At 43.2% G+C, this 26,987-nt stretch overlaps 1 protein-coding gene and 1 pseudogene across 3 annotated transcripts in view; one reads left to right on the forward strand and one right to left on the reverse strand.

Moving 5' to 3' along the window:
- Positions 1-26,987, reverse strand: part of Adam23 (ADAM metallopeptidase domain 23) — a 162,045-nt gene that overhangs the window by 110,035 nt on the left and 25,023 nt on the right. For all 3 annotated transcript variants that reach the window (XM_013351657.2, XM_005361484.2, XM_026786219.1), the window contains exon 3: positions 19,819-19,895. In XM_013351657.2, the coding sequence (XP_013207111.1) occupies positions 19,819-19,895 (77 nt within the window). The remainder of the gene's footprint in view (positions 1-19,818; positions 19,896-26,987) is intronic.
- Positions 13,733-14,841, forward strand: LOC102002597 (annotated as a pseudogene).

Below are 26,987 nucleotides of genomic sequence, written 5' to 3' on the forward strand. Positions count from 1 at the left end.
TGCCCTTGTGATCTACCTGCCTCCCACAATGCCCTTGTGATCTACCTGCCTCCCACAATGCCCTTGTGATCTACCTGCCTCCCACAATGCCCTTGCCTGGGAACCAAGCCTTCGGTAAAGGAGCCTTTGCAGAGTCGCTCCCTAATTTAAGCCAGAACAATCTGTAAGTGATGGAATCAGTACAAGTTCCGTGATGCTACAAGTTGCTTGCCAAGTCAATAGCCACATTTCTAGAATAAAAGAAACCCCTTTATGTAGGCAGCCTTAGATTCCTCTTATTCTGAAGCATCCTGGAAAAACACCAGCATTCACAACACAACACATAAAGAATCAAGCTTCAAAGACTCCGTTAACGGTGCAGCATCTCCCTTTTTATAAAGATTTATTTATTTTTATTTTATGAGAATGAGTGTCCTGCCTATATGTATGTGGGGGGGGGGTGCAGTGACACACATGTGTATCTGGTGCCCCCAGGAGTGTCATATTCCTTGGAACTGAAGTTACAGCCCATTGTGAACCACCATGTTAGGTGTTAGGAGCTGAACTACAGTCATCTGGAAGAGATCTTGTCTGCTAACCATTTTCCCAGCCTCTAAAGGGAGAGAGCTTGCTTAACATCCGAACCAGAGACATCAAGTCTTTAATGCTGCTAACTCCTGACTTACATAAAATGCGAACAATTTTAGTTAGTTCTTATTCTAAAACACGTCAAGCAGAAGACAGATTATTAAGAACCTGGCTGAAATGGCACACAAACTGACATGAGTGGCAGCTGACAGCAAAATAGGAGTCACGAACTCACTGCATGGCTGATCAAACAGGAGCAGCAGCGGCTGCACCCTCAGAAGGGGACATTGTGGCTGCGCCAGTCCATCCAAGGCACAGAATCTAACTGACAGATTTTGAAGAATTCTTTTTTATCAATAATGACTTTTCTAACATTTGGGGGCTGGAAAGGTATCTCCGCGTTAAAAGCACTTGCTGCTGTTACAGAAGACACAAGTTTGACACCCAGCACCACGTAGCAGCTCACAACCATCTGTAACTCTAATCCCAAGGGATATGATGCTCTTTTCTGACCTCCATGGGCACGCATGTGGTATAAAGACAAACAAGCAAAGAAAACTCTCAGGCACATGAAATAATAAAATACATAATTTTTTAAAAAAATTCAAAGTTTAACAAATTAAGGGCTAGATATTGTTATTCGGAAACACTGTGTAATGTAGAGAACTCATTCCACAGCAATCCTGTGTGAATGAGGTTTCACAACAGGTGCTTAAAAGTGGTTCTTTATGTGTTTTAGGTGGTGGGGAAAATACAGGTCAAAATTTACATAGTCATGCCTACACAATTGTATAAGTGAAAGTGGTAAGTTTTTGTTTGTTTGGTTGGTTGGTTGGTTTTGGTTTTTCGAAACAGTGTTCCTCTGTGGCTTTGGTGCCTGTCCTGGAACTAGCTCTTGTAGACCAGGCTGGCCTTGAACTCACGGAGATCTGCCTGCCTATGAAGCTAGAAATTTTAAGATTTTTAAAATAGACTATGACAATATAGTCAATTAAGTACTTCTATGAATACCAAATCTAAACAAAAAGAAGTGGCTGCCTATTTTACAACAAAAAGCCAAGACTAGGCCCAGCCTGTGAAAGATAACAGCAGACGGACTCTGAGGCCCAGCCAGGGCTTAACAGTGTACTTTGACAAAGGAACAGAGCACGGTCCCTGTCACACAGTGCTCCCCAGCCAGCCCCCCAATCTCAGCTAACAGTTCAATGAACTGAGACTCAGACTGGTCCCATAGTTTATCCAAATGACAGAATCAGGAAATAGAGCAAAATGCTTTGCTACCAATCGAAAGCATACTTTCCGGTACAGCTCACGGTCATCTTGGTCATCACAGGCTGGGTCGGCTCCGCCTCACATGTGGTGGCCGAGCCTTTCTTTCCTTCTTTTCCACTCACCTGATTTCCACACACTTTCCCAACTGTCAGCTGTAAACGTTGCTCCTTCAATCTTATGACCTTTGTTGTACACAAGGGCCCTCTTGACTGGTGGTGTGACACATGGCTTTGAATACACACGAATCCAGTGCTTAACACTGAATAAATATTCAAACTAACATGATGGTAACACTGAACAACATAGTTGCTGAAAAAGTACAACTCCATTCCCATGAGGACCACAGTGGCCTAAACAAATTAACACAGTCCTGTGAGAACTAATTTATACTAAAGATGGTGTTTCTCAGAAGGCTTAATCTTCCGTTCCTGAAAGCACTGCCCACTAAAAATAGTCAATAGAGTTCTCAACAAGAGTAGGGATTTCAATGCTTTGTGGAGCATGGTGCTCTGCTCAGGGACAGACAAGAGCAGGCTGTCTGGAGGACAGACCCACAATACTACAGCAAGGCTGGGAATACATTAGAGGGGCTCTCACACAGAACTGTGGGCTGTTTACACTGACTCACACAAACACATTAGAATAAGGCTTATGGATGCACAGAGCCAAAGGGAATCTAGATTTCTTTCCGTTGGTGAATGACTGGATATCGGATTCACTTCCACCACATCCACTGCTGCAGGTAGACACAGTTACAGACACTGATCTTTAAATATCGGGTCGAACAGATATCTACAGAGAACATCCTTTATGGGAAGACCTATGAAACTATAATTTACATTTTAGAAGAGCATACAAAAATAAAAGATTGTATAAAACACATTCACAAATAAGATAGGAAAAAGAAGGAAGGTAGAAGGAAATAGATAAGAAAAAATATTAAAGAAAAACAAAATACTCGGGTCTTGCTCCAACCAATGACATTGCATGCTATGAATGCTAACATTGACTGCAGCCTTCTGAACCTGGTGTTCATTGGAAATCCAGACTGACATAAGCTATTATCTCAGACATCCTTCTATTAAGTGTTAGGTTTCCTTGTTCTTCAAAGTCAATGAGAAAACACTGATTTTTTTAACCTCCAATATTAGTGTCATACACTAAAGATTCAATAAACAGTATGTCAGAATCACAGAAAAAGTGGAAGACATAACTATTTAGGCAGTGCTTGTCATGACAAGCATACGAAGGTCACAGGACTGCTTTATGGAGTTGCTTTTCTCCTTCTACCTTTATGTGGCTTCTAGAGATGGAAACCAGGTCACCAGGCTTGCACGGCAAGTGCCTTTCCATGCTGAGCCATCTCACCACCCTAGAAAATTCTTTTTAGTGCCTAAATGGAGAGAAGTTTCTGTTGGCTGGCGGTTAACGTGGGAGGAAATCACTGCAGTGATCTGTTAGGTTTTCCAGCTTCCCAGGTGAAGTTTGAAAGTCACCAAGGGGTAACTTGTTTTGAATTAGCTGCATGTTAGACATGCTAAAGAGAATTAGCAAATAATAAATATCAAAAAGTACAGGACTTCACACTAATGGCTTCTATACAGCTCCGTCATTTAAGACAAAGGAAAAGGCACTATGCTTTGATCACTTTCTTCCCAATACAATCAGATCAGGTGCAGATTAATTTTTAGCAGCAAGCCTAATATTCTATCTGCAGAAGAAGTTAAAGCAGCATTTCAGCTGCCGTGCCTTAATCTTAAACAGAACTTTAATATTCCTTCTTCAGGGTAGTGCGGCTGGTTCCGTGTACATTACTTTCGGCTGTCCCTTGCTGCATGCCTCCGAATGGTCCTCTAGGATGGACCGCACCGAGTCTATCTCATCAGTAGAACACTGGGAAAGCACACAGGAGGAGACAACTTGAGATGGCTTTCACCTTTCAGAAAGTTCTTAAGGACTTCAAAATGCCCTTTTGTGCCTGACAAAAGTGCCTGCTGCTCGACCACACTGAGCACAGCGGGGAAGGACTATAAATAGGAACTTAGACTAGAGATGTGCGCTTCTCCTGTATTAGAAAAATTCTTTCTGAAACTTTCTCTTCTTCTTGGAAAAGGCCCTGTACTCTTTGTACCCTGGCTGAACATATGAACAAAATTTTGGCTATTTTCTTGGGGACAATAGCAATCTCAGAGACCATTTTCCAAAAGGTACTGGTAAGTGGTTAAAGTACACTAGTGTCCGGGAGTGGGTGGCTTTTTAGTACAAGAAAAGGGAACAAGATATATATGTTCAGGAAACAAGGACCTGCCGGCCTGGTCTAAGAATCAACCCTGTCAGGCCCAGGGTATCCTCAGCAGGGACAAGAAGGGATTACCTCACATGGGGAGCAAACCTGTGAGGCCTTTAAGAGTTCAATCCCCCCCCCCCAAAATGCAAGTTATCCTTAGAGACAGGAAGTGCACAAATGGGAGCATTAGTATTCTCATTTATGGATCTTAATGAAGGGTCTTTGCCTCATCCTGGGAGCCTTTGTAAACCCCTCCACCTTCGAAGCAGAGATTCCAAAGTGACACACTGGGCCAACTCCAACAAGCTCTAACAGCTCATGTGACAGCCTTCCTTCACTCAGAAACAAGGCCACTAAAAAGGAAACTATATAGACCAGTTTAAATTTAGAAAACCACCAGGTAGGGAATATGCTATGATTAAAATGCAACTCTCAAAAGACAAGCTAGACTCATGTTTTCTTCCATAGTATGAATAAGCCATCTTCTACTTGAGGATGTATGGGAGGGACATACATTCAAAACAGGGGAAGTGCCAAACAAGTATTTTGTTTACGGTGCTGGGTATAAAACAGTTTCCTGCCTTGAATCCACAGAGCTGCAAACCTTGCCTCAAACTGGCTTTATTACAAGGAATATCTAATCATTTCTTGTAGTTTGCTCTTATTACATGGTTAGCTAACTCAAAAGCACACACAGAATCCAGGAGTGCTAAGGCAGAAGAGTGGAGAGGTTATTAACTCTGGAGAGTGCTGTTGTCTCTCAACATCCGCATTAGACAGCACTAATGATGCCACAGGAACAATGCTGATGAGGCTTGGGTGTTTCTCTAATTCCCACTGAAGTATCAGGACTTCTTTCTGCAGCGCATAAAACACCGCTGAAGATGCGCCTGGGAGAGACATCCGTCAAAGAAAGGATGTGAAACAGAGTAACAGCTAGTCGCTCCCGCAGCTAGTAAACACTGCAGGTTGGTGACTCATCTGGCAAAAACGCATGGGTGCTCAGAAAGAATTGCTTCCCTGCTTCATATCCAAAAGCACCGAGCAACCTAATCATCCTTGAGTTACTCACCCTAAAACTTCAGTAACAGGCCCCTCCTGTCCCTGATCCTAAACCGTGGGTGGGCTCCTTAGAACTTAGTCTCATTCTTGTCCTATAGGCAACACTGTATAGAAAATGGGAGGTGGGTAGGAAGAACAACCAAAGACCTCCTAAACCATTGTACCACTGTCTGAATATCTTTAAAGACTGGAGCATGTTCTTTTTTTTTTTTTTTTTTTTTTTTTTTTTTGGTTTTTCGAGACAGGGTTTCTCTGTGGTTTTGGAGCCTGTCCTGGAACTAGCTCTTGTAGACCAGGCTGGTCTTGAACTCACAGAGATCTGCCTGCCTCTGCCTCTCGAGTGCTGGGATTAAAGGCGTGTGCCACCACCACCCGGCTGGAGCATGTTCTTAATACAAGTTGGATCAGCATGGCGAGAAAACAGCATCAATAGGCAGGAGCCCCTGATACTGTTAGATCTCTGCAAAATCCCTCCTCAGTGAAAGGGGAAGAAGAGAGGAAGGAAGGTCAGTTAATCAAGATGAAGAGTTTCTAGGAATATGATGGACAGCATGGTGGCTGAGCAGTCACAGGCAACAGCATGGTGGTGCTGTGCTGTGTGCTCAGGTTTGTAAGAGGGAGATTTTTGTACATTTTCACATCTAAAAAAGTGAGTGCAAGAAGAAAAGAGGAGGAGGAGGGAGGAGGAGGAGGGAGGAGGGAGGAGGAGGAGATGGGAGAAGAAAGAGAAGAAGGAGGAAAGAAGGAACAGGAAAAGATAATCATGATGGAGCAATCCTTATGTCTGCTAGCTTGAGTACCGTGGCGACCTCACATATCAAAACAACACACTGTATGTATTTCTTTTTTAAAGTATAGCTTTGTTAATTACATCTCAATAAAACTGGGAGGGATTAAAAAAACAGAACTCTAGAGGAATTGTAAGAGATCTAGCTTGTCCTTCTGGAACCCTCTAGTCACAAGTCAGGTGGTAGTTCCTTGGAAGGCAGAGGCAGGCGGATCTCTGTAAGTCTGAGGCCAGCCTGGCCTACAGAGCAAGTTCCAGGACAGCTAAGAACAGCTGAGGCTACACAGCAAACCCTGTCTCTAAAAACCAAAAGAAGGTGGAGGAGGAGAAAGAGGAGGACGAGCTTGGTAAGAAGACAGAAGAAAGAAAATGTATAGTGCAGGTGTGTCAGGAATTTCTAGCCTCTTATTTGAAAGGCACTTGTTTCCAAAAAGGAAAATATAATTTTAATTAAATTAAACTTGAAAGTTTTTTGCTGAAAAAACATTAAGCCTTTATTAGTTGTTTTCTTTTAAAACAATTTGAACGCTGAAGCACAAGAACGTCAGCAGGGAAGAGGAATTAGAAGTGACATCTCCAAAAAGTACATTTTAATAAACACATCACAACAGGCTGTTGTTAGGATTCTAATATTGGTGCTTCTAATTTATAATTAATTTGAAAAGAGCGGAGAAATGACTTTCTGTGGTGAATATGGTCTGTGAATCACCAAAAAAAATAGTTCTAAAAGTAACGCAATCTTCAGTGGCATCAAACAACCACCAAGGTTCTTAATGAGCCATTTTTTCTGATTATCAAGCTGTGACTTTATATAAATCCATACAGAATCAAGAGGAAAGTTTAATAAATCATTGTTTGGGACAGATTTATTCATGAAATAGGGATTATAAAAACAAGCCGACATGAAAAGACAAGTTTCATATTGTTTCATTTCTCTATGGTTCGTTTATAGGGCTTTTCAAACGTATCTGGCATGTGTCCTCAAACTGGACGTTAGCCTTCAGGTGATGTTGTGAAGAGGTGGGCACTGGGACAATGACAAGGCCATGAGGGATTAGTGCTCTTACAAGCCAGGCTTCAGAGAACTGCCTCAACCTCCCTCTCTTCCCCATTTGTGAGGACACACTTTGTCCTCCTACCCTGAGTGGCTGCAGAGACATCCCGAAGCAGGTGTCCTTCACCAGACTCAAATCTTGCCCTTGGACTCGGACTTCTCCAACTCCAGAACCATAGGAATATATTTCCACTGTTCTGCAATATGTTGCAGTATTTTGAAATAGCTTTATACATGAACTTAGGTGATGTCTCAACTCTTCGAGGCTTTGATATCAGAAAGTCCTAGGTTTCTGCTAACAGCTGCCATTAGCAGTCTCTGTACGTTTGCTGATCTCCTTGACCTCCATTTTCTCTTACTCCAAACCTCCAGGTCTCCACTTTCAAATCTCTACCTGGACAACTCCTAAAAATAAGCTTCAGGTGTAATTTAAAACATTGATTTCCATGAATCCACTCCATATTTAATGTAACTCATGTCCTTCCTATGTGAGTAAAAGCATCCTGCATTCTTTACTAGAGCACTTGGAAAACTTCCATTAAGTTTCTGGGGACTTACCTTTTCCCTCCACCACCCCGTAAGCATCACGGGGAGAAGAGCCCTCTCTTGCAATCTTAACACCGTCTGGCTCTTAGCAGACACACAAGAAACATCATGAAATATAAGTACTTGGCGCCGGGCGATGGTGGCACACGCCTTTAATCCCAGCACTCAGGAGGCAGAGGCAGGCGGATCTCTGTGAGTTCGAGACCAGCCTGGTCTACAGAGCGAGTTCCAGGACAGGCTCCAAAGCCACAGAGAAACCCTGTCTCGAAAAACCAAAAAAAAAAAAAGAAAAAAGAAAGAAATATAAGTACTTGGGGCTTCCTTCCATCAGTGCAAATTTATTGGACATTTCAATGAGGTTAGAAAGAGCATTGGGTACTTGGTTCATACAGAAGGTCAAAATGAGAAGCCCATTTAGGTATTATTGCTGTTCCTTTGCAAAATGATGGTTATCCCTATTAACCATAATGCTAAAAAATGTCTCACTGTGCCAGACCAAAGGGAAATATCTCCTTGGCAGAAAAATATTTTTATCTGTAAACAGACAGACGAACTACTCTGATCAGACAGTGAAAATCATACAACCCAGGATATTGCTTATCTCAACTAATTGCCAGAAAATTAAGATCTAGCTCCAGTCCCTTCTGCAATTAGTTCATCCCCAATGGCTACTCGCCCAGACCCTCTGGGCTCGTCACTGTTTTGTCATGACTAACTTCTGCTAGAATCTTTCTGTATGAAACCAGTATGTGCTCTGAAGGAAGGATAACGTCTTGATTTATTTGGCCGTATTTCACACCAGGCTGGGTGCCTGCATGGGGTCTCTTTGTATCTAGCAATCAAGAAATAGCTTCCTTTTTCCCTAGGTTTGTATTTTATATCCTGTATTGAATAACAAGTGCCCAGAGATTATACTGGCAATTAGATTCTTTTGATTCTGATATGAATTCTTGGCTGTCATGTTTCTTCTCTGCGGTAGCCACCGGGTTCTTGTTCAAGGCCACTCTAAAGCTAGCTCCTGTGGCAACTCTGGTCTTCCTGGCCTTGATCATTCATCCCTGACAAATGTTATCAACAGGCAGCAAGAACTGGGACCAAACGGCTTCTTACTTTAAGTAGAAGGCAAGTATTAGCTAATCTGTCTGTCTACTCTGCTGTGGAAATCAAGAATCAATACACAGACCAGAGGAACAGCACTTGACTTACACCCACAAAGCCCTGGTTTAAGGCTGGGAATCCCAAGAAGAGAGGGTGGGGAGAGAAATACCTATATTTGGATTGTTGTTTTTTGGAGACAGGGTCTCTCTGTCATGTAACTCTGGCTGGCATGTATCTTTCTATATAGATCAGGATGACCTGAAACTCACAGAGATCTGCTTTGTATGGCCTCTGCCGAGTGTAGGGATTAAAGACATGCCACTACTGTCATTGTGTTTAATTGTGAAAGCTACTCTCAGGCCATTTTTAAATAGATGGGATAAACCTAAAACAGGAGCTTGCTAAAATTTGGGGAGTACTTTTCTTAATTTAAAGGTTTTTTTCACAGTGACTGGACCTGATCCAACAACACAACGATAACTCATCAGAAGCACATAATATTGAAACCATCCAACACGGGCTTAGCTCTCCAGACAGAAATGTCCAGGGTGAGACCTGCTAAGTTCTTTTTCTTAAAAAAATGGTTACTATTTTATGATTTATTTATTTTTACTTTATGTGCATTGGTATTTTGTCTGCATGTACGCCGTGCAAGATCAGATCCCTGGAGGTAGAGTTACAGGCAATTGTAAACTGCCATGTGGGTGCTGGGAATTGAACCCAGGTCCTCTGGAAGAACAGCCAATGCTCTTAACCGCTGAGCCATCTCTCCAGCCCCAAGACCTGCTAAATTCTTATCTGGTCAGAGAAAACATGGCAAACATCAGAGCTACCTGGACTCCTGGAATCAAAATGTTCAAAACTAAACAGGAGAGTAGGTCTAAAGAGGCGAAACCCCTTAGCAATCCCTTCCCCCTGACAGGAGAAAGCTTTCCACAGTGATTCCAGGCAGTGAGCATACAATTAATCTGTATCATATTACATGTGGCAGCGTCCAGTCAGGATTTATTTCCCTGGAAACTGCTTCATAAGATTCCCTACTATTACAGAAACTCTTTTTTCTGAATTTACCAAAAAAATTCAAGTTTTCCTAAAATATGTAACTGCAAAAGAGCCCAGTCTCACGCCAGTGTGTGGAAATGCAGTTGGCTAAGCAGAGGTACGAGGCAGATTCCCTTGCTAGCAACAGCACTGCCGCTGTATCCTGGGCTGAACTGAATCGGGATCGGTCTGCAGACTGAGGAACCACAGGTGACGTGCCAGGACGGTAGCTTACACAAACGAACCAAAGAACTTACTCCCCCAGTCTTGGGAACCCAAAAACAAGATGTGGGCAGGGTTGATGAAACTCTGCAGGCCTCTGCCTGCCTTGTCACCGTCTCCTGACCTTGGTGTACATTCATGGCCTCTCAGATTTCTTGTTCTTATGAGGAAGCCTGTCACACTGAATTTGGAGTTCCCCAGAAGACTGTTTTGACTGATTACCTTCTAAAAGACCTTGTTCCAACCTACGTGGTGAGGAACTGAAGTTCACGAAGATTCTGCATTGCTTTTGCATTTTAATTTATAGGCGAGAGACAGAAGTCAGTTCCTGACAGGTGGCCAAGCTCAATGCATAGGGCTGTTTTAAAAGCAGCTGGAGCCTTGTGCATGTACTTTATATTGTTAAAAGCTGATCAAGATTGTTTTGTTCTTTTCTCCTCAGTCAACATGGACATCTGAAATCATGAGAACCATGCCTGGCTCACTAGGAGATTGACAGCTCAGGGCTGTAATCACAGAACAGTCGCAGAAGAGCCTCCGTCAGACGTCAGGCTCTAATTCCAAACTGCAGGGACTCACTAGGTCTCAGACTGCCCAGCAGCACAAGAGATGAACATATCAACTATAAAGGGTGTGAAAGGCGTTTAAATGCAGTGTGGGTAAAGGGCCTAGGTGAGAGTCTAACCCGTGTTAGTATAACGCAGAAGTCTCCTTCTGCCGACCCCTTGATCTTAGGAAAGAAAGCATTTGCCCTAAGGAGTAACATCTAAAGGCACAGCATCCTGACACAGATTCTGTACACTGTGAACAGCAGCTACTCTAACTTCTCCAGACGAAAGCCCTGAGAGTGTGTCCGCTGGTGACCTCAGCCGCAGGGCTCAGGTGGAAAGTCTAGATTCCAAACTTCCTGAGCTCTCTCAAAGGTGAGAGAGGAAGTCAGAAGTGAAACTAAGGCTCTGAGAGGAAGGAGAGGAAAGGGCACTGACACAAAGCGCCCACCTTAGAGCAGGAGTCAATAAGTCCAGAATTCAAGACCTGGACAACACTACAGCCTGGGGCTGGGAACCAGTCAGTCTGCTCGCTACCATCCCTAGTCCACGACCAATCGTATCTGGTCCTATTCATTCACAGAAGCAAAACGAGGCAGGAAGCCTGTTTCTTCTTTACATGCTCCTTCTTCTAAACCAAAACAAAGTACAAGCCTCAGAATCTTCAGAATTAAAAACTACATTAATCAGAACAAACCCGAAAGCCCCCCTTTAGAATGAAGAACGGCCCAGAAGGTCCACTGTTTAGTGGCTTCACATCTCTCTAAGGAAGGGGCTCACCAGCCTTAGCACTCCACCCGCAACCCCAGGAGTTAGTGTGTGGAAGGAAGGTGTCCTTTGAAACCCTCAGCTGTTTGGGGGAGGAGCCTAGTGCGCCATGACTAGAGTCCTGACCACTCACCACACAGTTCACAGCAATGGCCTAAGAGCGTTTGCCCTATCTGGGAGGAAGAAGGGAAGAGTGACTTCCCCAGAAGCAGCCTGCAGCAAACAACTGCCTGGGCAGTTGGTGGTCTCCATTAGGTAACTGACAGGGGGTGTCTGAGAGTGCAGAAACCCCCGGGGTCCTCCAGGGGACTGCCTTCAGTTAATGGAGAAAGCAAGCTTCCTCGGGTTGGTAGACGTTTCTCCCCAGCCTCACCTCAGCAGTAGCAGGGATCCCTGCTCTGAGCAGAACCCTCTAGGAGTCAGTCAGCCCCACTCACCGAGGCTCTGCTCTCAGCACCGAGGTGTCACAGTCAAGCTCCATCGTGAGTTTAATCGATACATATATATAGTGTATACACACACACACACTTCTTGAGTTTTTTTTTACTTCTTGAGATTATGATTACATTGCTTCCCACTTTTCTTCCTCCAAACCTCTCATATACCCACTCCCTTGCTCTCTTTCAAATTTATGACCTCTTTTTCTTTACTTGCTGTTAGGTGTGCGTGTGTGTTCCTAAATACAACCTGCTCAATCTGTATGATGTTACTTGTAATCATGCTCACTGGGCTGACCATGTGGTATTGGATAACCAACTGGTGCGTCCTTCTCTGATCCATCATGTTTTAATGTCATCTGTGTACATATTAATTTCATTTCTCTGTCTTGGATTTTCTTTTTCTTTTAACTGTGGGCTCTTGGAAAGGGAAAACCCCTCTGACTTGAATTCCCTATGCTGCTCAGCACAGCATCTCCACAAACTAGATGCTCAATGTGCTGACTAGCTGAAGGATGAATTAACTATGTCAGTCAGCATGAAAGTCGGGTTCTTTATTTAACCTAACGCAAACTATTTTAGCATGGCTCTTTTCTTCTTTCAAGAGTACAGCATGAACTGCCTTTAATGAGCAAATTACTGTGTGCATATGTTTCTGTAAATCTGCGTTTTCTAGACTTTCATCTTGAACAACCCTGAGTCCCAGAAAATTCAACCAAAGATCTCAACAAATCCAAAACCACTTTCCTGGATACAGCATAGTGACACTTTTTTTTAAGTCCTGCCTTTTCCACTCACTCAACTCTTTGCTGGGGCCATCCCCATCCACACAGAGACCCTGAGCCTGCTGGAGTCATCTGCATGATCATATTCATGCACCATTCCCCTGCAGATCTCCTCACTGTGAACCCACACCGCACCCCCAGGAAAAGAGGAACATGACCGTGATGTCCTACGCACAGGAGAATGCTGCCACGGGGTTTGTGTGCTACTCGGAAGCCCACACCACCTTTCCTCTCCCATGCCTGCTAGTCCACCACAGCTCTCAGCATTGCCTGCCTGGTCCAATCTGAGTCACTTCTTTCAGCTCACCGGGTTATTGATAAAGCAACCTTCTTACTCTCCGAGTTCCATACCTGTAGCTCCCCAGTTTTAGGTTACAGTCACCTTCTTTGAAGTTCCTATGGTGTCAAGCAGAGCTCTCCCTGAGCACTGTCAAGATCTCACCAGAAAGTCGCTGCCTGGTTAACAACCTAGAATGTGTGAACACTGGTACACAGTGAGAATCCTCCTTTCTCTGTCCTATGTATAGGCCAGTAGTAGGCAGGCATTTATGTCATTACAGGGTCTTTCTATGTCGCCCGAGCTGGCCTAGAGCTTATCAGACTGGCTCTGAACATGCAGGGGATCCTCCTAGCTCTGCTACCCCAAGTGCTGAGATTACAGGTATGGGCCTTTAAATAAACAGTCAAGCATGCTGGGAGACTTGGAACCAATTGCTTGACTTGGAAATACAAGCATCCAAAAATCCAATCATCTGTAAGTCCTGTTATTTTCTAAATCAGTGACTAGTGAGCAGCTGTAGGGCAACAGAAAGCATGCCACATGAATCACAGCACGTTTGCAATGCAATGGAGAATGATATCCAAGGATCTGCTCCATAGACTATCCCTTCTGTGTCATTAACCCCTCCCTCATCAGCTCCATCTTCCAGTTAATCAACTCATTCCTTCATCACGGTAACCCTGATACGTTCTGACTCTTTCTCCCAGCCGATCGTCTGGTGGCCATTTGCTGTCTCCAAGTCATGTTCTCTCATTCATCCCTCACCCTGTGACCCCTCCCCACAACAATCCAAGCTTCACTCCAAGTGCTGTCTTCCAACCACCAGTGACAAATCAGCCAGAAAATCCAAAGGATGCTCCCTGCTTCTTAACTCTCCAGAACACTCAACTGCACATAAAAATGCCAATCACAGGCCTGTAAAGGTTAGTAGTTGGCGACTGTTAGCGGCGATTGTGCGTGGTCACTGGCGCCGGCATCATGTCTGGTGTGTTGGTGCCCTGTCATGTGAAAAGCACCGTAGCCCTAAAAGTGGGAGACATGAGAACCTCCCAAGGTCGGCCTGACATGCTGGTCGTCGATGTCACCTTTCCCAATGTCGTGCCTTTCGAGTTGCAGGAGATCATGTTTAAGAATTACTACACAGCTTTCTTGAGCATCCGTGTTCGTCAACATACCCCACTGCACACACCATCCAAGTGGGTAACTTGTCTGCGGGACTACTGTTTGATGCCTGACCCACACAGTGAGGAAGGAGCCCAGGAGTATGTATCACTGTTCAAACACCAGATGCTGTGTGACATGACCAGAGTACTGGAGCTGCGTCTGATTCTGCAGCAGCCGTCACCACTATGGCTGTCTTTCACAGTGGAGGAAGCACAAATCTACCAGCAGGGACCAAAGAGCCCCTCCTTGACTTTCCCCAAGTGGCTTTCCCACCCAGTGTCCAATGAACAGCCTGTTCCCCGCCTTGAGGGTCTCCCAGATCCCAGAGTATCCTCTGAGGTGCAGCAGATATGGGCACTGACAGAGATGTTTCGGGCTAGTCACAGTTACACAAGGATGGGCCGCTTTGATATGGATGGCTGCTATGATCTGAATTTGCTCTCCTACACATGAACGGCAGCTTCTACTTGAGACATTGGCCTTCTGTGCCCATCCAGGACTGGTTTGGCCACCAGAAACTGAAGTGTGTTCCCTGCGCATCCAAGTTCTATCTGCGCCAAAGAAATTCTTGACATTCACTTAGCTGTTTTAGCATGAATTCCCAGTGTGTGGGGGGTACTTTCTGTCTTTGTCTGACATGCAAATTCAGTCTCTTCCTCTCAACATTTACAGGTTCTACTTAGAATCCTTGAGTTCCTCCTGCCTATCCTGCCAGTGTGCACAGCCTGTCTTCTACCATTTTCCTTATTATTGAGATAAACCTGTTCCCTGTAGCCTAGGAAGGCCACTGCTGTTTTGACACTCATGACCTGAGAAACTTGAAGAAGAGATGTCCTCTATTCATTAATCTGCTTCTGTTGGTAGCCTTTTTCCTTTTGTATTATATCCATAGAAAAGTAAATGTCCTACAGACCTGCATGGTGGCACACATGCACTTGTGAGTTCAAGGCCAGCCTGGTTTACACAATGAATTCCAGACTAGTGAGGGCTACACAGTAAAACCTTGTCTTTGTGGCGCAGGGGATGAAAAGAAAATGAAAACAAAACAAAACAAAAACAATGCCAATCATATCTTTCAGTTCTGAAACCGTCAACATCGTTATTCTGTGGATTCTCCTCCTATGTCCTAGTCACTTGTTTTCTCCTTCCCTGGTTCCTCTCCCCACCTCCAGCCTAAGCCCTTCTCCTCTTTCCTTTAAAGACGTATTTGTCATTATATGGAAGTGACGCGCAAGGTGACTTCCGCCAGCTCCCATTTCTCAGCCGCAACTTCATTCAGCCACCCTCTAGACACAAACTGTCTAGTCAAGACACTTCTATGGCTTTTTTTCTGCTTTGTCATCCCCATCAAACAAATTCTAATGATTCTGACCAACTGGAGACATCTTAGAAAAGCACCCCCCCCCAGCCTGCTTCCTAGCACCACCTGAGAACAAGATGTCTGTTTATGGCCCTTGACTTTTTACAGCCTTAGAAATGGTTCCTAAGCACTTGAACATAAATACTGCATTGTCCATGACTTTTTTATCAAAGGAAAATATTTAAACACTAAAGCTTCACTTGCTTTTGGTCAACATGAAGATCACTAATTTTATCAAAGGAAAATATTTAAACACTAAAGCTTCACTTGCTTTTGGTCAACATGAAGATCACTAATTTTGGATGTCAGACAGCTAGCTGGGTGACACATTATTAATCTCCATAGCTCTGCCATGAGTAACATCTCTGTTATGTGGACTATAATCGCAATGTTCTCTGGGTTACTTTTTAAGGGACTTTAAGGCTGCTAACTCTCCACTGGGACCTGCATGTGCTTTTTGGGTGACTGGAAGTGATGAGAAAGGATTGGCATCTCTTTCTTCACACTGTGCGACATTCATCAATTTGTTGTGGTTGTTGTTTAGTTGCTTGTTTTCCTCCTTCTCCTGCTCCTCTTCCTCATGCCCCTCCTCCTGATCATCCTCCTGCTGCTCCTCCTCCTCCTGCCCCTCCTCCTGGTTCCAGTCCTCTCCTCCTCCTGATCCTCCTCCTCCTGCTGTTTCTTTGGCTCCTCTTCCTCCTGCTCCTCCTCCTGCTCTTCTTCCTGCTGCTCCTCCTACTGCTGTTCCTCCTAGTCCTCCTCCTGCTTCTCCTCCTGCTCTTCCTCCTCCTGTTGCTCCTCCTCCTGCTCTTTCTGTCTTAGCCTTTGGAGCTGATACTCAGCTCTGCAAACAGACAAGCTGACCATGAGAAATGATTTATCCAGAACTCTAACATTCTAATTTGATCTAGCCACCTAATCTCTCTCCTCCTCCTTCAGCTCCACATCAAGGAATATCAGACTTTGAAAGGAGTCCAAAGAGGTCAGGTCAGCCCTGAAAGCTCTTCACCTCTTCTCAGGTGGATTCCTGGTCACAGAGCTCAGTCTCCCTTGGTATAGTACATCACAACTCTTCAACGGCTTGGAACTCAAAGACTAGTTTGTGAGTGAAGTTCCCTCTTTTCCATTCTTCCACCACTGAATATGCCTCTTACTGTCCTCAACACTCATATCCTAAATACTGGTTTTCATCATGACACGAGCATCTGGACCTGGGTTCCAGACCACAGCAAGCTGAGCAATTCTCAGCTTAGATCTTCAGGATTGTCTCCCTCTGTCTCACCCTTGTAACTTATGTAAAATTTAACAACTCTCCCTTCATGCACAACATTATGCGACCCTGCCTTCTCAGCATACACTATTACAGATCTGTTAAACTGGGACTAGACCTCTTTCTCGATCTTACCTTTTATCTGCTGTAAAAGAAACGATAGACACACTATGGTGCTGTCTGTGTGTCTGTAATCCTCACTTCCCCAAAGGAATTTTAGCAAGCACATTTAACAATCAGAGGTTAAGGTGATCTTCCTGTATGATAAACACATGGTAACTAAAGAACTTAACCTTTCCCAATTCTCCTGTGACTCAGAAACCACCTGACTGCAAGCAAGCATTGACGGTAGGCTAGTCATCCACTTCATAGAGGACCTGTCCACATCTCAGAAACCTCTAAAAGGGGCCCTGTTAGCCTGGCGGGTCTTAACTCTCTTCGGAATCCACTACACCCACCTGTTTGTTTATAGTGTTCCTGCTTCCTCTAATAAATGTCTTATCCCAAAAGATAATCTACTCTGAACTGTTTTTGAACCCCCCAAATCTGAGACCTTCCAATGCCTGGATACCCTTCTCCACCTTTTCTGTCTCCCTTTTCCTCTCCATTCCCAATGCTCTCCTTGCTGATAATCTCCTGTCTAACAAGGTAGGTGTCCAATAGTGTCCCTTCTAGATAAATTTTCACATCCATTCAGCCTAAAGATCTGCCTCTCCTTGGTGAGATGGCTAGCTGCAAAACTGAAACTTTTAGTTGCATGCAAAATAAGATGCTGTCCCTTTCAACGGCTCCTGCCATCCTTTCCTACTGTGTGGTTATCGCAGGCAGATGCGGCACCAGTTGAAGCCAGTTGTCCAGAGTAAACTTTATTCATTATAATGCTAAACCCTCTGTGTGAGAAGTTATATTCTCAGGATGCTGCCAGGCACCATTTTTGCACATGTGGTTTATGAAGAAGTTTATTCACATGGTCAGGAGTGCTCAAGAGTCGACATGTGCTGACAACACTTCCCAATATGAATACGCATGAGCCTTCAGAATGAAATCCCTAGCCTTCTGTGTGCAAAGAGACAGTGCTTTGGGGGAAGCCATCTTATTGGCTGCAAGTAATAACTCTTCCTTCTCTGGTCGTACTTCCTGGCCTTGCACTCACAGAGGAGTAAACCTCTTGGGTTTGGCCCCACCCCCATTGCACTCCATGTTAACCTTCAGCACAGTGCACATCACGACTCTTCTAAAGTTATTTTATATCTCTATCAACCAAGCCCCACCTAGACCCAACTCCTCAAACAAAGATATCCACAAGAGGTATTCAATCTGATTTCTTTCGTGTTAAGTGGTAATAAATATTTTTTGGTCTGGGTCTGTAACTCTAAGTGCTCTGGGATATCCCATATGACCCTTTCTCAGGCATTGCTTCTTTGACTGGAAGGTTCCGCTGGGGTCATGATATGCTAATATTAAGAATCCATAGCAGTTGGGACAGCCCTGGTGGTGCAGTGGTAAGCAAGCAGAGCTGCCCTCCAAAGTGCACTGCAGCACCGATTTTAACCTCCACCTCAAAGAGCTGAAACAAACTAAAATTAGCCACATCCTGGTACTCAACATAGCCTAAGACTTGGCAAGACCATCCTTTATGCAGGCACAGTGCTGACAGAGCATGGTGAACTGGAATTCAACCAAAGAGGAAAATCTGCAATATCTTTAACACAGAACTTCTGAGTTCTGCTGACTCATTCTGACTTAAAGCTGCAATAACATTTGAGTAAGGAGCATCAAAGCTTACTCTGCACTTTTTTTTTTTCTGCAGAGCTGACAGAATTTGGCATACAAGAAATCTGATAGCCTTCTGCAGTTCCACTGATCTTGACTGTGGTCACCTGCATTACGGTGTCTGGTAGCATTAATTAACAGTTTCTTATAAGATGTAGTCCTGTTTAAACTACTGAGGAGAGCTGAAAATCCTGTCTAGCATTTCTGCAACTGAAGAGAGTCACACAGGAAGCCACCTTCCCCAAAGGCTTGATGTCAGTTCGATGTGATCTCTTTAGTCCTGGATAAGGCAAGAGCGCCTGTATAAACTGTTCTGATTTGGGAAAAGGCATTTAAATACCAAAATAGTTAATAAACAGATACAATGTGGTAAATTTTCATCAGTACAAAGTTTCAAAGAATCTACATTAGTGTGAAACCTGAAGAAAAGAGTCTTCTCAAAATAGACACTTGTGAGTCATTGCTTACTGTCGTCTTCCTACATAAGTCATGTGGTGCATTATAAAAAGTAAAATGGAAGAAATTTCTAGACTAAAGTCTAATTATGCTTCAGTCAGTAGTTTAATATGCTTCTTATATACTGATTACTACAGTTAGCATTTAATTAACTAGGAATAATTCAAATATTTATTTCATTTAAAACCATAATATGACAAGATTGGGGCCATCAACAGTTAATCAGAGAGGCGCACAGGGCCCTGCCTCTCCTTATTGAATTACTGTCTATTTTAATGGATTCTGGGGGAGGGGCAATAACTGTCTTTGGTTATATATCAACTGATAAGTCCACTAGACTCCAGTGGCTAGTTTCAAACCCCACAATAACATACACAATTCTGCTTAAACTTAGTGGGACTCAGAAAAAGAAAATAAGATATAAATGTGGAAAGAAAACTTGAAGAGCAAACAGTGGGTATTTGAGGTGGGAAGGACACTACTGTAACAGGTGAGGTTACAGTAACTAGAAAGTTCTTTATATATGTATGGAAGGATCAAATTATCAACAGCTCAATAAAAGTTATTAAAATCCTAATGTAATCTGGGCGGTGGTGGCGCACGCCTTTAATCCCAGCACTCGGGAGGCAGAGACAGGCGGATCTCTGTGAGTTCGAGACCAGCCTGGTCTACAAGAGCTAGTTCCAGGACAGGCTCCAAAACCGCAGAGAAACCCTGTCTCGAAAAACCACAAAAAAAAAAAAACCCACAGAGAAACCCTGTCTCAAAAAACCAAAATAAATAAATAAAATAAAAAATAAATAAATAAAATCCTAATGTATATATTCTCCATTTGGGACATGGAACATGTTAAATGTTTTTCTTCAGGAAAAGGAAATAAGGATACAGTTACTAATCAAACTTCTCCCTCTTCTTCAAGTTTTCTTTGCCACATAATCAACTGGAAAACATCAGTTGCTTCAGCACAGACATTGTGGTGGTGAATCTTAGAAATGAAGGTTTACTATCCCTGCTTCCTCAGAGGCTTTGCTGTGTACTTACTTGTTCAGTATGAGATCAAGAATGAACTTGGAGCCAAAGGCTTCAATCTGGAAGCTCGCCTGGGCCAGATGGACAGCCTAAATGCAGAAAGAGAAGGAAACTTAAAAGATGTTGACAGGACCAGCATTTTTATGTAGACTTTTTTAGGCATCTTTATCTATCATAGAATTTCTTTAAAGGATTAGGTGTACTATCTCGGTCCTCCCGGAAGACCAACATATGTAAGCAGCAAAGAGCTAATACAAGATCCTCCAAAACAAACCCACTGAAGCAAGAATCAGCAGCGTGTCCTGCTGGACTTCCAAAGTGAACATGATAAAGGGAGCAGAACTCTAATCCAGGTTTGACTCTGGACTGTTCTGTGCTCCAAATGAAGCTCGCTGCACACCCAAATGAGAGTCCCTGCCAGCACTCTGCCCTTCTGCGGGAAGAGGACCTTCTCTGTGATGCGCCTGCAGACTGTGACAATAAAACGAAATGGCCAGGCTTCTGACACCAGAGAGCACTTGGACTACAGCCCCCGGGAAGATTACATTTACATCCCCCTTTAAGAGTCACAGATTTACAAACAGTGCCTTAATCCAGAAACCAGCAATAATCCCAGCTAAACCAGAATCATATTTAGCAGGTGTTAAAAGACTAGCATAGGCCAAAGAAGTTTCCTGGATAATGTAAATTAACAAACCAATGAAGAGCTGTCAAAAAGCATTACCCAACATAAAGTTACACTTTGCTATCCTATCAAGTAAGAGAGAGAGAGGAGAGAGAGAGGGCTATATGTGACAACCACACCAATTAGACCTATTCCTAAGGTAGAGGGAGAACCAAAGAACAGATGAAAAGCTGTGCCTGGTAACTGGAGGTCAACTTACACACACCAGACTTCCTCTTCAAGGACTGGATATTCCCAGCTCCCCCACTGCCAATGCAGGCTTCTCTCGACTCTCTCTGACATTATTATTTATCAAATCCTTCCAAGCATGCCAATCGCCCTCCATCATACCCACTCTAGGTATAAACTCTGGTCCTCAGAGCTGCAGGGCACTTTGTTTTCCCCTCCTCTGTCTGGGGGTATTTGCTTCCTTCCATCCCCTCCAAGGACAGTAAACACCACGACACATATCACAGGCATCTTGCAAATGGTTACAGATTAATCACCCTTAATCCTCAAAACCATCCAAACCTTCCAATTCAAAACTCACCAAACATTTATTGTCAAGGCTACTATCTTGCTGCAGCCATAAAAAGACCATCAATAAAACCACCGTTTTTATTTCAGTCTGTCACAACCGCCAGCTACTCAATAAAATCAGTAAATATAATTTTAAAGGCAATTAACACATACTAAATTTTAAACAAAACCAATAAGTGGCCCGTGCTACCCTAACACCATCAGCCTCCATCCCAAAATCCAAACCGCACAGAGTAAGATCATCACACAAGTCTGAGGTTTCTGAATCAAAACATAAAAATAGAAATTCCCTGTCTTGCCAAGTGAGGTCTCTGTCACCTGCAGTGGATCCTCTACACAGCCAGAACAAGCTGCAGGGTCTTTACATGAATTCATTTTGTATCTTACACCATCAGTTTTTGCTTGAAGACATTTATAAAGATGAATAAACAAGATAAGATTTTTCAGCTATGGTTTCCAAAAGCTTGTCTAAAAATCTAACACTTATTTCCTGAGAATATAAATACTTAAGCTTTATATTTTCCTCATAAAATATTACATAGCAGAGAAATGTTCACTGTGGCTTACCCAAGCTGATCTGTAAGCTCCTAAAACTTCTGATATCAGCCTGGTATCAACCCAGAAAAAAAAAAAAAAAAGGAGGGCAGCCTGGTAGCAAACCCAGCAAACCCGTTTTGTGCAACAGCTTGAACTTACACAACTTGTTTTTTGCTAAGTTTATCCCAAGTCAGCACAACAGGCTTCAGTGTCACGGAATCCAATACAAGACGTAGCAAAGGACACTGGGTCAGCCTTTCGCCCTTCCAGGAGGTTGAGCGCACAAGCGCCTGTGGATACCTCAGAGACAGCCACCACTACTGCGGCTGAGCCACACCGCAAGCAGCCTTAGAACTGCAACTGTGGAGTGGCTTCCCTGACAAAGTGCTCCCTGGAAAAAATTTCCAAAGGTGAAATAAGAATCCAGCTATGAGGGGAACAAAGATGAACTTACAAAAATAGGATCCTAAACATGAATGTGGGAATAAAGAACCCTTTCTGCATTTTTTTTCCGAGACAGGGTTTCTCTGTAACTTTTTGGTTCCTGTCCTGGAACTAGCTCTCCTAGACCAGGCTGGCCTCGAACTCACAGAGATCCGCCTGCCTCTGCCTCCTGAGTGCTGGGATTAAAGGCATGCGCCACCACCGCCCGGCTTTGAGGCAGATTCTTACACAATCAGGCGAGACACAAACTCACCACATACCTGAGGGTGGCCTGAATTCTTTCCACTGCATCCCAAATGCTAAGATTATGCAAGTAAAAATCTGCCTAGATCATACAATTTTTATTTACATACCTAAATACATACATGTGTGTATACACACACACACACACACACACACACACAAACAGAGCACACACACATGTCTTTCAAGTGGTAGGAAGTTAGACAAATAGCAGACATGAGTAGGGTTTTGTGTAAGACCGCTTCTGATCGCTCTAACGTGTTTAGAATTGATAAGACACTACACGTGGTGGAAAATACAAAATAAGGGATGACACGGTAAGGTTTAAATAAAACCAGCTTCTCAGACTACTTCCGAGAGAGCTGACCCCACACGAGGTCAGCTGTTTTGTCCTTCAAGATGTCTGTTAGACAGTCTTGTTTTTATAAGGACATCCTCCGTAATGGCACTGGGAAAGGCCACAGAGTTTTCGAGGCAAGAAGCATCATTTCACGAGAAGGAGTGCGTCCCTGGGCTCAGAACTGCCACCCTGAAGGACTGGAAACAGCTGTTGTGTCAGCACTTCAGTACTTTGCTTGGGACTAAGAATCTGGTCCAGGGAAATTGCAGGAGCTTCATAAACAAAAACAACTAATGGTAATTATATACACACAAATCTCCTTCGCTAGAGACAATCGCAAGTCTTCAAAGTACTCTTCTGTTCTTCTGACTCCTTCCTTCCCTCCTTCTTTCTAGTAATGCTACCCCTATTAAGCAATGTTAGAAGCCCACTCTATCCTAGGGCAGCTGCCACAGTATGCTTTGCTATCACACAATGCTGTAATATAATACAGGCAGCTTGTATCAGGCACACTGCATACCTGAAGAGACACGGTGAGCTGTTCTTGAGACAGTTAATAAACATTAAAATGAGCAGAACTACATCTCCACCTATAAATTTTTTTTATAAAAAATGGTCATTTGAACATGCGCACACTGTCATGAAACAACGTCTCCCACTGCCTTTTGTGGGAGCTGGGCTTTCTAGGGTATACCCATCACTAGAACGAACACTGGGAAACAGAGACTCTGCACTTTCCCACTTACAAAACCTAACTTCAGACTTGGGTAAAATGTGAAAAGGTTACAGAACAGAACTGGACTGACTGTGATGTCAGTCCCCACGCCTTTTTACCTCTGTGTGTCTGCTCTTCTCTACTGAGCTTGGGAAGCAGAGGACAATCTGGAAGTGGTTTTCTCCTAACTATGATCTGTTCTTTATGAAGACTTTCACTCAGGTAATAGAAAGGTAATATGAAGACTTTTACTCAGGTAAAAGCGACTTATAAAGGGTTAGAGAGATGACTTTGCAATTAAGAGCGCTGGTTGTTCTTACAGAGGACTTGAGTTCAGGTCCCAGCACCTTTTAATTCCAGGACATCCGACTCTGGCCTCCTCAGACACTCCACTCACATTCACACATATACAAGCATAATTTAAAAATAAAAATAAATTTAAGTGGCATATCCATCTCCTTCCTGGGTTTTAATCATTCCAGAGCACCGTCATATCTACCCAGAATGCCCAAGAAATTGGCAGGACAGATGTTCTTACTGCTTATAAAAAGAAAAAAAGAAGGAAAAAATTTAAGGAATAGAAGGTTAAGTGAGATTCTTGTTCAAGGTTGTGCAAGATATTAGCTTCAGTTAAGCAAGAAGTGCCAAGTCCATTTCAGAAGTCCTTAAATCTTCAAGCCTCAATGGTTTCTAGCTATTAAAATATAAATAACAATAGTGTACCACAAAGATGTGTATGAGGATTAAATTAGGTCATAATGCAACAGAAACTTACTAGAAAAGGTTGATTACATTGAAATGCCTTAATCATTTAGAGAAGAGCAATGTGGACTGAAAAAGGAGAATATATTAACATTTTAGAAAGGGTAGACATGTCAGCTCGCCTCAGAATTCCCTCCCAATGTATCTGCTTATCTTCTAGCAAATTCCAATATGCATTTATATGCTGCAAAATTTGAATGTTATATTTTTATTACTCACTACCATTATAGATTATGCTTTGACCTTGTTCAAGTGCTGTGTCTTTGAAACAATATGAATCATTTTCCTATGAAGTGAAACAGCTGCAAACGTTTCACGAAGGCAGTTTTATAAATTAAAGTAATTTGCTGAACAATTCCTGCCAAGTCACATTTAAATAGGTAGTCCGTGGAAAAGAATATATTCATGTGTTCTTCACTGTGTTCTAATGCACAGTATTATGAGTTAACCCACTAACAAATTTGAATAGAAAACCTACTTTGTATGAGCTACTGTGGAAGACGTGAGGTTATAGAGAAATTGAGATTCACATTTAAGAACCCAACCATCTGGGACATGAAATGAAAAACAAGTGAGTACAAAATACAATGCACTGATTAAATACTAACAAAAACTATTTATCATAGTGGGACATATAAGCATGATTAATCATCAAATGTGGGAGATGGACAAGTGTATTAGAATTTGAAGGGGGGATTTTGGAGACTGGAAGGAAATAAGTGACAATTGCTTATGCAGGAGTCTCAGCATGTAAAGATTAGCAGAACTCAGATAGCCCAGCCACTCAGTAGGATGAAATTATCAAGTGTTTCTAATGTTTGCTAATGAATAGATACATCAGAAACACACTTTTAAAGCAAAACACAGACCGCCTTCCATTCTGGAGCATTAAACTGCAGTTTAGATTGTGGTGATAGTCAAACTTGGCAATGCATCATAAGGCATTCCATGACATCAATAAATGTGATAAATGTACAACCCCCCCAAAATGCTAATGCATTTTGCTAACCAATCTATCTTTGGCAGGAAATAGGAGACTGAAGCCATGTCCTTTGGAGGATTTTACTGAAATGGGACCAGTACATCAGCCAAGCACGGGTAGCACACAGGCCACAGATCAGCATCTCCCAATGAAGAAAGAGGGTCACTGCCTGACTTCCTTCTCTAAGCCATCCTCACGAAGAAAGAAGGTACATGGGGTCTGAAAGAAACCTAGCCAGCATTCAATTACAGAATCTGATGACAAAGAGAAAGGGAAGCATAGGCTGATAGAGCCACGAGACCTCTGGCAAACCTCCTGCAAGAACTCCATTTCAAATTAGCCATCTATTTAGAGACTCCGGTTTCATCTACTTCCTTTTCTCATCGTCCTTCACCCTGAGGTACCCTTAAAGTCTGATACAGAAAATAGGAGAACAAAAGAGGAAGAGAAGCCACAGTGGTGACTAGCACAGGCATTCCAGCAAATAAGCAGGGACTCATGTGTGCTGATTTTCTTTGTAGACTCTAGAAAAGAGTCAAAGAAAAGAAGCCATCTTTAATATTATGAGGAGAGATTAAAGGACCAAGGAAATTTTCTCCTGGTGATTATGTAGCAGCCCTGAAGGTTCTATGAATATATCACTGACAAAGCACCTTTGGACATTTGCCTTAAATATTTTCTAAACTCTAACCTTTGATAATTACTCTCCTTCTGTATATTCAACTTACAATGCCAACAAAACAGATGAAATCACAGGCCTCCAGAGCGATTTATTCAAAAACGAGTAAAGCAATACCGGTATCACAACAGCTGCATTCTTTGGCTTTCCTGGAGTTTGTGAAAGACGAGTAAGAATCCAGCTATGACAACAGTTGCCATGGAAGCAGTCTCTTTCTGCCGCCTTCCTGAATGGTAACATTTAATGGGATGCATTAATCGAGTAGCTGAGGTGTGACTCACCATCTTCTTTCTCCTCATCAATTCCTACATCACCAAACTGCACAACTCCAAATGGGTCTTCCTCTTCAACTCTTTTGTCCTAAAGTAAGAACAAATTCTATCTCTCTGGACAAAATGACTAAACACCCACTAAGTAATTTCAGTGAAAGAGAAGAATAGTGAGGCTGGGGCACGGCTCAGTGATGGATTGTTTGCCCAGAATGCATGATGCCCTAGTCCCCAGTCCTGAAGGAGAGTAATGAGGGGGGAGAAGGAAGAAGAGGAGAAGAAGAAAAATGATGGGGGTGGGGAAAGGGGTGGAGAGGGAGGATGAGATACAAGAAAATTTGGAAAGGAAATAAATCAAGCCTCATGCTTGTTGTCGGTGACTCACTGCCATTTTCCTCAGAATTGCTTACATAACAGTAGGACCGTCCTGAAAACCAGCTTCCTGCAGAGAGTGCCTGATGACAACCCAGCCTGCTGCCTGCTCCTTGGATTGTTGGCTATAACTCTGTCAACTTCTTTCCATTTCAATATCTCTCTGGGACAGATGGTACTTTAACTTGCGATAGCCATATAAGGCGTTGGTAAGACTTAATAAAGTAAGAATTAGGGTCCAGTTATCACACACTTTGCCTGAGTATCTTGGAAACCATAAGTGATACAGTATAGAGCCAAATATTCATTTCAACTTCTCCCTCAGGAAAAAACAATGAAGACAAATAACTAAGGGGGGGCTGAGCACATGGGTCTAACACTACAAGTTAGAAAACATGCTTTTTCTTTAAACGTGTTGCTGATGGTTCCCATACCATTCTTCCCAGTTAGGCTGGAGAGATGGCTCAGGGGTTAAGAGCACTAGCCGCTCTTCCAGAGAACCTGGGTTCAATTCCCAGCACCCACTTGGTGGCTCACAACTGTCTATAACCACTCATCCTAGTCACTCTGTCCAGATCGCCACATTCACAGCCTCTTGTTTCTTTCTGCATGGATTCCCCAGGCTCTGCTTAGG

Source organism: Microtus ochrogaster, linkage group LG4, assembly GCF_000317375.1.
Source record: "Microtus ochrogaster isolate Prairie Vole_2 linkage group LG4, MicOch1.0, whole genome shotgun sequence".
NCBI lineage: Eukaryota > Metazoa > Chordata > Mammalia > Rodentia > Cricetidae > Microtus > Microtus ochrogaster.